At 41.7% G+C, this 12,582-nt stretch overlaps 1 protein-coding gene across 7 annotated transcripts in view; it reads right to left on the reverse strand.

Annotated features, from left to right (window-relative positions):
• Window positions 1–12,582, reverse strand: part of Cfap46 (cilia and flagella associated protein 46) — an 89,344-nt gene that overhangs the window by 40,518 nt on the left and 36,244 nt on the right. For all 7 annotated transcript variants that reach the window (XR_013103731.1, XM_076912692.1, XM_076912682.1 and 4 more), the window contains exons 25-27: window positions 11,624–11,771; window positions 8,783–8,921; window positions 8,344–8,527 (exon numbers count right to left, since the gene is read on the reverse strand). Coding sequence is in view for 6 of the 7 variants with exons in the window: in XM_076912692.1 (XP_076768807.1) it covers window positions 8,344–8,527; window positions 8,783–8,921; window positions 11,624–11,771 (471 nt within the window). In the remaining variant the exon portion in view is untranslated. The remainder of the gene's footprint in view (window positions 1–8,343; window positions 8,528–8,782; window positions 8,922–11,623; window positions 11,772–12,582) is intronic.

Genomic DNA, 12,582 nt, shown 5'->3' on the forward strand with positions numbered 1-12,582 from the left:
GAAGACTCCCAACTTAAAGGGCCAGTAAATATCTTCAACAAAATTATAGAGGAAAATTTCCCTAACCTAAAGAAAGAGATGTCCTTAAATATACAAGAAGCCTACAGAACCTCAAATAGACTAGACCAGAAAAGAAATACCTCTCGTCACATAATAATCAAAACATCAAATATACAAAACAAAGAAAAAATACTAAAAGCAGTAAGGGAAAAAGATAAAGTAACATAAGAATTACACCAGACTTCTCACCAGAGACTATAAAAGCCAGAAGATCCTGGACTGATATCATACAGGCCCTAAGAGAACACAAAAGCCAGCCCAGACTACTTTACCCAGCAAAACTCTCAATCAATATTGATGGAGAAACCAAAATATTCCATGACAAATCCAAATTTACACAATATCTTACCACAAATCCAGCCCTTCAAAGGATAATTGGTGGAAAACTCCAACACAAGGAGGGAAACTACAACCTAGAAAAAGCAAGAAAGTAATCTTCTAACAACCCTAAAAGAAGGTAGCTATACAAATATAATACCACTGCCAATAACAAAAATAACAGGAAACAACATTCATTTTTCCTTAATATCTCTTAATATCAATGGACTCAATTCTCCAATAAAAAGACATAGACTCTCAGATTGGATACACAAACATGACCCAACATTCTGCTGCATACAGGAAACACACCTTTGTGAAAAAGACAGACACTACCTCAGAGTAAAAGGTTGGAAAACAATCTTCCAAGCAAATGGCCCCAAGAAACAAGCTGGAGTAGCAATTCTAGTATCAAATAAAATCGTTTTTCAACCAAAAGTAATCAAAAAAGATAAGGAAGGACACTTCATATTCATCAAAGGAAAAATGTGCCAAGAGGAATTTGTAATTCTGAACATCTATGCTCCAAAGGCAAGGGCACCCACATACATAAAAGAAACTTTACTAAAGCTTAAAGCATACATCGCACCTCACACAATAATAGTGGGAGATTTCAACACCCCACTCTCAGCTATGGACAGATCATGGAAACAGAAACTAAACCGAGACACAACGAAACTAACAGAAGTTATGAACCAATTGGACTTAACTGACATCTATAGAACATTCCATCCTAAAACAAAAGAATATACCTTTTTCTCAGCACCTCATGGCACCTACTCCAAAATAGACCATATAATTGGTCACAAAACAGGCCTCAACAGATACAAAAAGATTGAAATAATCCCTTGTACCCTATCAGACCACCATGGAATAAGACTTGTCTTTGACTTGGACAAAAACAACGGAAAGCCCACATACACGTGGAAACTGAACAATGCTCTACTCAATGATAACTTGGTCAAGAAAGAAATAAAGAAAGAAATTAAAGACTTTTTAGATTTAAATGAAAATGAGGACACATCATATCAAAATTTGTGGGACTCCATGTAAGCAGTACTAAGAGGAAAAATCATAGCTCTAAGTGCCCACATAAAGAAAATGGAAAGAACGTACATTAATAAATTGACAGCACACCTGAAAGCGTTAGAACAAAAAGAAGCTAATATACCCAAGAGGAGTAGACGGCAGGAAATAATCAAACTCGGGGCTGAAATCAACCAAGTTGAAACAAAAAGAACTATACAAAATATCAACAAAACCAGGAGCTGGTTCTTTGAGAAAATCAACAAGATAGACAAACCCTTAGCCAGACTAACCAAAGGGCACAGGGACAGTACTCAAATTAATAAAATCAGAACTGAAAAGGGAGACATAACAACAGAAACAGAGGAAATTAAAAAAATCGTCAGATCCTACTACAAAATTGGAAAATCTGGTTGAAATGGACATTTTTCTAGATAGATACAAGGTACCAAAATTAAACGAGGAGCAGATAAATCATCTAAACAGTCGCATAACCCCTAAAGAAATAGAAGCAGTCATTAAAAACCTCCCCACCAAAAGAAGTCCGGGACCAGATGGTTTTAGTGCCGAATTCTATCAGACCTTCCAGGAAGACCTAATACCAAATCTCTTCAAATTATTCCACAGAATAGAAACAGAAGGAACAATACCCAATTCGTTCTATGAAGCTACAATTACTCTCATACCTAAGCCTCACAAAGACCCAACAAAGAAGGAGAACTACAGACCAATCTCTCTTATGAATATTGATGCAAAAATACTCAATAAAATTCTCGCAAACTGAATCCAACAACACATCAAAGCAATCATCCATCATGATCAAGTAGGCTTTATCCCAGGAATGCAGGGATGGTTCAATATTCGGAAATCCATCAATGTAATCTACTACATAAATAAACTCAAAGAAAAAAAACCACATGATCATCTCACTAGATGCTGAGAAAGCATTTGACAAAATACAACATCCCTTCATGTTAAAAGTCTTGGAAAGATTAGGAATTCAAGGTCCATACCTAAACATAGTAAAAGCAATATACAGCAAGTCAGTAGCCAACATCAAACTAAATGGAGAGAAACTTGAAGCAATCCCACTAAGACCAGGGACCAGACAAGGCTGCCCACTCTCACCCTACCTATTCAATATAGTACTGGAAGTCCTAGCTAGAGCAATTAGACAACAACAGGAAGTCAAAGGGATACAAATAGGAAAGGAAGAAGTCAAAATTTCACTATTTGCAGATGATATGATAGTATACTTAAGTGACCCCCAAACTTCCACCAGAGAACTCCTAAACCTGATAAACAACTTCAGTAAAGTGGCTGGATATAAAATCAACTCAAACAAATCAGTAGCCTTCCTCTACTCAAAAGATAAACAGGCTGAGAAAGAAATTATGGAAATGACACCCTTCACAATAGTTACAAATAATATAAAATATCTTGGAGTGAATCTAACCAAGCAAGTGAAAGATCTGTATGACAAGAACTTCAAGTCTCTGAAGAAAGAAATCGAAGAAGATCTCAGAAGATGGAAAGATCTCCCATGCTCCTGGATTGGCAGGATTAATATAGTAAAAATGGCCATCTTGCCAAAAGCAATCTATAGAATCAATGCAATCCCCATCAAAATTCCAAATCAATTCTTCATAGAGATAGAAAGAGCAATTTGCAAATTTATTTGGAACAACAAAAAACCCAGGATAGCGAGAACTATTCTCAACAACAAAAGAACTTCTGGGGAATCACCATCCCTGACCTCAACCTATACTACAGGGCAATAGTAATAAAAACTGCATGGTATTGGTACAGAGACAGGCATGAAGATCAATGGAATAGAACTGAAGATCCAGAAATGAGCCCACATACCTATGGTCATTTGATCTTTGACAAAGGAGCTAAAACCATCCAGTGGAAAAAGGACAGCATTTTCAGCAAATGGTGTTGGTTCAACTGGAGGTCAACATGTAGAAGGATGCAAATCAATCCATTCATATCTCCTTGTACAAAGCTCAAATCCAAGTGGATAAAAGAGCTTAACTTAAAACCAGATACACTGAAACTAATAGAAGAGAAGGTGGGAAAGACCCTTGAATACTTAGGCACAGGGAAAAAGTTCCTGAACAGAACATCAATGGCTTATGCTCTAAGATCAAGAATTGACAAATGGGACCTCATAAAATTGCAAAGCTTCTGTAAGGCAAAGGACATTGTCAATAAGACAAATCAGCAACCAACATATTGGGAAAAAATCCTAACCAATCCTACATCCGATAGAGGGCTAATATCCAAGATATACAAAGAACTCAAGAAGTTATACTCCAGACAACAATATAACCCTATCAAAAATGGGGTACAGAGCTAAACAAAGAATTCTCAACTGAGGAAACTCGAATGGCTGAGAAGCACCTTAAGAAATGCTCCACATCCTTAGTCATCAGGGAAATGTAAATCAAAACAACCCTGAGATTCCACCTCACACCAGTCAGAATGGCTAAGATCAAAAACTCAGGTGATAGTAGATGCTGGCGAGGAGAAAGAGGAACACTCCTCCATTGCTGGTGGGATTGCAAGCTGGTACAACCACTCTGGAAAATCAGTCTGGTGGTTCCTCAGAAAACTGGACATAGCATTACCTGAGGATCCAGCTATAGCACTCCTGGGCATATACCCAGAAGATGCTCCAACATGTAATAAAGACATATGCTCCACTATGTTCATAGCAGCCTTATTTATAATAGCCAGAAGCTGGAAAGAACCAAGATGTCCCTCAACAGAGGAATGGATACAAAAAATGTGGTACATCTACACAAAGGAGTATTACTCAGCTATTAAAAATAATGAATTCGAGAAATTTTTAGGTAAATGGATGGATCTAGAAACTATCATCTTGAGTGAGTTAACCCAATCCCAAAAGAACACACATGGTATTTACTCACTGTTAAGCGGATGTTAGCCCAAAAGCTAGGATTAGCGAAGACTCAACCCGTAGACCACATGAAGCTCATGAAGGAAGACCAAGAGGGGATGACTCAGTTCTACTTAGAACGAGTAACAAAAATGCTCAAGGGAGCAAATACGGAAACAAAACATGGGACAGAAACTGAAGGAGGGGCCATCAGGAGACCATTCCACCTGGGTATTCATCCCATGTACAGCCACCTAAGCTGTACATCCACTGTTGTGGATGGCTGGATGTGCATAATCTGAGGAACATGATATAGCTATCTTTTTAGAGGTCTGCCAAAGACTAACACACTCAGAGGACGATGCTCACAGTTAACCACTGATATGATCAGGGGTTTCCCAATGGAGAACTTAGAGAGAGGACTGAAGGAGCAGAAAGGGTTTGTGACCCCAGGAGGAAAGCAACAATACCAAACAACCAGAGCCCCCCAGGGTCTAAACCACCAGCCTGGGAACACATAGGGAGGGACCCAAGACTCCAGCGGTATATGGCCAGCGGATGGCCTTGTCGGGCATAGGCCGGAGAGGAATTTCTTGGTCCCATAATAAAATAAACACAGAGTGGGGGGGAATATGAGGGTGGGGAGGGGATAATGGGGGGTGCGGTCACTGCCTCATAGAAGCATGAGGAGGGGGATGGGATAGGAGGTTTCTGCGTGGTGGGAGGAAGTGGGGTAAGGGGATAAAATCTGAAATGTAAATATTACAACCAATTTTAAAAAGAAAAAAAAAAAAGAAAAGTTGTTAGAACCAACATCTCTAAAAAAAATGTCAGCCCCCTCGGGGGAAAATTTTTTTTTCTTGATACTAAAACTTGTTCTGAGAATTGTATATTGCAGAATACACAGCCTTGGTGTATCTACTCATCAAGCATACTGAGCAGACCTGCCCAAACCTCCAATGTCCTGGAATTCCATCTGGATTCAGTGAAGACACAGCATCAGAGGCTTATCAACTTACTCTTCCCCCCCACCCCTTTTCTAATATCTCAACGCCCTTAATCAGCTTGAAGAAGTTAAAGAAGAGTCAGCACCCCTATTTCCTGGGCTTAGGGACTAATGTGGTTAATAATGGTCTGTCTTTCTAGGGAAAAGTAGTGGTTTTGTTGGAACAGGGAGGATTAGGTAGGACTTATTACATAGCCATAACCTATTGGTAGAAATCTGTATAATTATTATCAAGATGAAGTTATAATTCCTTAAATGGTACAAAATTTACTTTGATTTCAAATTTAAGGTTTTCATTGGTATGAGCTTCTTATTAATATAAAAGTGAGATGAATATTGATACTCTCATGGGCATTGTGCCTGTATAACACATTTAGGAATACAAGGCCTAGACCCAGTCCTTCTTTAACTTTTTTAACTGATTTGGGACGGTTAACCTATGAGTTAAGGGACTATAGCAAATTCATGGCTTTGAGTTTATTGTTAGGGGGTTTCCCATATTTTATTTAGAAATAGCTGAGAGGAGTGAACAGACAACAGTCCAGGTTACCTTACATGGATAGTTGGTTTTCAAAACGTCAAAAGTCCATAGAATTGACGCTACAAATATTTATATATTAATGTCCATTCTGATTAGAGACCTGTCTGCTCCTGACAGCTTCCTGTCATGGATTCTAAGAAGAAATTGAGCATCCTTGGAGTTACTCCAGTTGTGTGGTGACAGCCACTAGGCAAGAATTGCCTCTTTCCATCTACAGACAAATTACTGTCCAGAAAAGGACACACATGCAGAATAGTCGACTGATTATATCTGCCTAGACAGAGTAATCAGCCCTTAATAATCCTGCATCACTAAGGTCTATCAGATGACTCTGGGCCAGAAGGCTGAAGATTTGATGCTCCAACGTTCGGTAGTATAGGGGCTGTTCAGGTGTTCAGAGGTCTCTATAAATTGGCTAAGTTTTAGAAGCTATGTTTAGTGCTTCCCAAAATTTCAGTTAACTCAGTCATTCTGGATTTCTGACGGGGTTGAAGACCTATAGTTTCATAGCCAATCCTGGCTATTTACTTTGAGAGAAAAGATCTGAGTAGATGGTTTTCAGCTGACATTCATTCTAAAGCCAAAAAAGCCAGGATCAAAAGTAAGTGTTTTAGTTAGAAGAGATGACAGAGGTTCTGGTTAGTCAACAAAATGATGGACTGGGTATTAGGACTATCTTGTACCTCACTGGTACAATTAGGAATAAGTATGCTCTAATTGTATTTTGAGAGAAAAGTTTTACTTTAACAGGAAGAGTGATATGTAGGAGGAGCTAAGTGGGAAGGAGTACTGAGAGGAAGAGATGGAGTAAGGAGAGAAGTTGAAGGAGAGGAGAAGCTAGGTGATGAGAGAGAGAAAGAGAGAGGGGGCATGGAGGCAGATGTTCACAGGTCTCCACCAGTCAAAGATGGTTTTTATATCTAGGTTGGGTATTGGGTTACGCTTCTGATTGAGCATTACCAAACTTATAAATCCTTGATTAACATTTTTAAAAAATTGTGTAAAAGCAAAAAGGAAAGGGGGGGCATGGGACAGGGGTTTTCTAGGGAGGGGAAATGGGGAAAGGGGATGGCATCTTAAATGTAAATAAAATATTAAATAAAAGAAAAAAAATAGTAACCAAAAAAAAAAAAAAAAAAAAAAGCCAGGATACTAGAACCTTGAACTGAGACTCTATCTGGCTTAAGGTTTTTTTTCCCTATTACTTAGTTATTGGCCACTAAATTTTCAATGACCCAAGTTACTTTCTCATCAGTATAAAAATGATGCTTGGACAAGATTTCTAAGTAACATACTTACTCTACATACAGTTCTTTGTGAATGAAAAATGTCTATTCCATTAAAAAGATATATTTTTATTTTTAAAAATCTAAATGTCCTATTAAAAATATGTTCATCATATGCAAATAAATTGTGGGGCTATTTTTAACTCTTAAAAAAACAAAAAAAATAAATAATAAGTAAATAGAAACAAAATTCAGGGATGAGACTCGAGGTCACTGACGAGCAACATGCTTTCAGTGTGCAGCTGCTGGATATATTGAGTTCTCTGCCCTTCCTCTAGCACAGCCTGGTGGCCTCTCCTTCTCAGGGTAGCTTTCCCTCCCAGCTTTCTCAGTGGAAGCAGGAAAACAAGAGCTTTATTAAGGTCCCCCAGGTCCTCTGTACCTTTTGTATCCTACCTGTCCCACTGGCCCCTGTATTTTCTAACACTACTCCAAACCTCCATTATGAAAAAGGATGCTGGGCAGGGTACCCTGCAAGGCAGGGAGTGACTTACTGCCTGATCCTAATCCAGCAGGAAAACCGAGAATGATCAGTTAGTTGGTCTACAAGAGCAAAGTCCAGGGGCTCCGTTTAATCACATACACTAGTGTCAGGTCTCTGAAGCCACAGCCAGTGCCCTGAATAAGCCTTGTACCTTTGCCGAGAGCTGCCCTGGTCCTTGCAGCATCTGGGACCTCACAAGCAGGGATGTGCTTATGGCTTGTGAGACAGACCAGCCTTCCGAGGTGTCTCCTCACAGTTCAGACCTTTCAATTCAGAGGCCCAGGACACTACTGGTCCCACACTCAGGACTTCAGGGAGGCCTCTGTGGGTCTCCCTCACAACAGCCACTGTCATCAAGTCAGAAACCAGAGCCTCTCCCACCCAAGTGCATGGAATGGAATGTCCATTTTGGCCTTTGGGTAGTGGGGACAACAAGACCTACTTGTTCCAGCCTGTTGCATGCAGAGCCCTGCTTGCTCTGCGGCCACAGGCTCCAGAAAGCCCAGACATTTACCTTGAGACTCTCCCCACGCTCTCCAACGGTGACCAAAGGGCAAATCAGCACAAGGGAGTCTCCAGCCTCAACCAGGGCTTACTACACAGTGACATCCTCTGAGCTGACCCACTAAGACCCCTATTCTTAGACCTTTTGCGTGATTATCTCTGTAACTAAGACTCAAATCCACCCACCATCACCACCATGGACACCACACAGACCTGCAGTGCCTGGATAGCATTTTGATAGCAGGTCAACTCTCCACAGATGTTTCTCGAGTTCTGGGCCAGGCGGTACCACATGTTTGCCAAATAGCCTTCTTTCTCATCCTTGAACTTCTGAATTTCCATGGTGAAGTTCTGCCCAAGTTTGGCCTTCACAATCACCATATGTTTGAAAATCAAGCTGAAGAACAGGAAAGGATGGGTCAACACTGGGACGCTAAAACACTAAGCATACACAGGACATATAGAACGGCCACGCCTACATTACTGTTGGAAGGGATGGGACCAGAGAGGGACTGGCTTGGGTTTTTTTTTTGTGCTATATATCTGGTTCTTATTGGGGAGGTGAAGTCTTTCAGTGGATAGGAACAATGGGGAAGCCCAGCTAAGGCTGTGTGGAGAGCATCCCCGGGGTGCTCATGGCGAGGGCACTCACAGGCGGTGGGCTGTCCTTGGCAGTACTTGCACAGCCTCGTCTAGCACCTTAAGACCCATTTCCCAGTCGTTCCGGTCAGCATGGCTGTTGAAGAGCAGAGTATAGAGTGCAGCACGGAGTGTGAGGTCGTCCTCGGCCCCTGGGGTAAAGAAGAGATGGGGTCTCAAGGGGGCTGGGCAGCCAGCTCCCTGCCAACCGACTTGGTGCCCTCTGACTCCATACCACTTACTTCCTCACAACCAAGTCATAGTTTTCCATTCATACACAGGCATCAGAAGTTGCCATTTAGGGCTGGTGGTAGATCAGTGTGGCTCCTGCCCACAGCCCTCCATGGCTTAGGCACTCCTCTCTCTGAGGGAACCAGCTCCAAGTGCCCCTCCTGGTCACCACCACTCTCTGTATACTGGCTTTGAGGACCTCCAACTCTTGTGGAGTCTCTTGGTTACCTAGCACATGGTCTGAGGGTCAGAGGGCTAGATTGGAGTCCCCAATCCCCTGTGAGCCCTCTCTTCTTAGAAAGCCGGTTACTTTTATTTAATCTAAAAATAAACAATATGGCCACGAGGAAACAGAAATCCATTCTTCCCCCTGCTCATCCCAGTAACATTCAGGGAAGGCTGCAGGCCTTGCCACCAAACTTGTTACTTATCTCCAGCGCCAACCCTGGCACTGAGCATGAAGGCGAGTCTTGCTGGCTGTGGTTGGCAGGGGCCCTGCTTTTCTTTTTGCTGTTGTTCTAATGCTAACTGTCCTAGCATAGGGGATGCTGGGTCAGGGACTGAACCGACTGTTCTAGCATAGGGGATTCTGGGTTGGGGACTGAGCCGACTATTCTAGCATAGGGGATTCTGGGTCAGGGACTGAACCGACTGTTCTAGCATAGGGGATGCTGATTGAGGACTGAACACACCCACGGCCCTTGACACATGTTGGCTGAGAGATGACACCATGAGGTACTGCTCAGGTTGGTGGCTTTGCCTGCTTTCTTCTACTTCAAGATAGGCTTGAAAAACTAGCTAACTTTGGGTACTTGAGGACCTCATAGTTCCTTCAGTATTTGAATTTATTATCTGAACCTGTCAGCTCACTGGAATGTGTATGTGTGTGTGTGTGGGGGGGTGCTCTGTGCATGTTCATTCATAATTCTATGTAGCCTAGCCTCCACTTTTTGTTCTTGGTTTCTCATGTGGTGCATTGAGATATCCCGGGTCCACTGAGGTATTTCACCTATCAGTGGGTAAGAGACTTAGAGCAGAGACCCTGCTTGTCAAACATCTCTGCCATCCTGCATCAGGGACAATGGACTTCTTTTCACCACTGTCCTTACATACAAAGACTCAGATCCAGGCCTGAGGGTGCATGCTGGGGAGAGGGGCCAAGGTTTGGAAGAGCCGAGCCCTGAGCCAGAGGGCCATCCTCATCTGACTAGCTCTAGCTCCTCCCCACATTGGACATGAGGATTTCCTACATTGTTACTCCATCATTCTCTGCCTTTCCCATCAGTTGGATTTTTTTTTTTTTTTTTTTTTTTTTTTTGGTCTGTTTGAAAGTGTGCCTCCTTTTACAGAACTTCTGCTTGCCTGACTTTATCTTCTGATGCTTTTCATCTGGAATGGAAGATGGCTTCGTTGTGGCTGTTTGTATGTTTGAGAGATAGTTTTACTATGTAGCTCTGGCTATCCTGGAGCCATGTAGACCAGGCTGGCCTCTGACTCACGGCAACCTGTTTGCTTCTATTTCCTAAGTGCTGGGATTGAAGGTCTGCGATACCACATCTGGCGCAGAGTGGGAGGTTTTGTTTGTTTGGTTTTTTTTTATGTGTATGAGGTGTTTGTTTGTTTGTTTGTGTTTGGTTTAGTTTCTTTTTATTTTAAAGATTTATGTCTGGGTACTACATGTGTGACCATGCCCATAGAGGCCAGAAGAGGTTATCAGATACCCCTGGAAATGGAGTTACAGATGGTTGTCAACAACTGTGTGGCTGCTGGAAATCGAGCCTGGCTTCTCTGGAAGACATCAAGTGTTCTCGACAGCTCAGTTACCCCTCCAGCAAGAATGGGCATTTTTGAAGCCATGGACTTCCTGACCTATCTAATAATGGCTTCTAGGGGTGAGTGCAGTTTGACTTCCAGCTTCTGTCTGGCTCCATATTTAACAAGCTGACTCAACTGGCCACCAAATCTCTTGGAGTCTGAGCCAGAGCTGCCTCTCAGACTCCTGTGTTATCTGTATTGTTTTTCTTTCAATGTCTGTCAATATTCGAAACTCTGGAGGTTCAGTATGCTTTTTCCTTTCACATGGCCATGCATTCGTTCTTAATTTTAAAACAGTTTTATCTATGAATAGATTAACATGCTCAAGGCAGGGTCCACTAATCTGTTTGTCAGTGCCAAATACACACAGGGCTCTTGATTGCCAGGGAATCTTATCATGAGAAGAAAATGTATTCTTTTTGAAAAATTGAAATGGTGCTGGATGTATCTCTGTTGTTCTGAGGTCAGAGTGGTGTTTTCCTGTCCCTGTTTTGCCGAGAAGTGCACCTTCACATTTTTTCAATGGTAGGAACATGATCAGGGGGAAGACAATACGCATCTATCAGCATAGGCAGGGTCTTAGGTGAGCGCTCTCCACTCCGGTCGGTTGGATGGAGGACCCAGGATGGGCGTTCTCTGTACAGAATAGGTTTTCACAGGAGCTAAGGGGAACACATCAAGTGAGAAGCAGACATGTTCGTTGGCATGGCCCCCAATTAAGGTGGCTTGTGTAAGGACACAGGCTATGAAACATGGGACGCGCAGGCTCTCAGAGTTCTCCTTTCTCACCGGTTCTACGGCTACCAACCTGGGAGGAACTGGATTTCGGGTGCTGTCCCTCCAGTCTGGAAGTCAGCTGTCGGCCACTGGTGCAGAGGCAGTGTTTTCTCCATCTCCTTCAGTGAAACAGCCATGGTGCCAGTTGGAGGGCATTGATGTGTTCCTCCATCTTGGTCCTTATTAGTGTCAGTCAAAAACAAAAAGAAAACAAAATAAAACAAATAACCAAAGAGAAAAGAAAAACCAGAAATTGCCACAAAATTTCAGAACTATCAAGTCACAAAGCTGAGCACATGCACCATTCATGCCACATGTGTACAACATCATACATGCATACCACAACATGTACCCTGTCATAACACACCATACTACACATAGACCATACTGTACATGCCAGAACCTCCTGTGCCAAACATAAACAATGCCATATCATAATATACTGTACCACATACTCTCATACCATATACAACACACCACAATGTGCACACATCATAGTACATACAACATTCCATGCACACCGTAGCAAATGCACAATCATACACATATCATATCACACATATACTGCACCACACATAACAAATTGTAACCAACACACCACACCATACCACACTACTATACCATATCAGGTATACACCATACACCAAACACACACACACACACACACACACACACATACATATGTGTATATATATGTGTGTGTATATATATGTATATATGTATATATGTATATATACATATATATGTGTATATATACATATATATATCTCCCACACTTCATACAATACATACCACATACCATACAACATATACCATCTGCATATCACAGCACAACATACACACATCACATATCCCACAGATACTGCACACCCCACATTATACACACATATATAGTACACAGACTACTCCCCTAACATAAGCTAGTTGTTTCCAATGATGTGAAACATGTTAAATCAATGCAATAAAACATTTAGAAAAAAAAGTCTTATG

This window comes from Arvicanthis niloticus, chromosome 1 (genome assembly GCF_011762505.2).
Source record: "Arvicanthis niloticus isolate mArvNil1 chromosome 1, mArvNil1.pat.X, whole genome shotgun sequence".
Lineage (NCBI taxonomy): Eukaryota > Metazoa > Chordata > Mammalia > Rodentia > Muridae > Arvicanthis > Arvicanthis niloticus.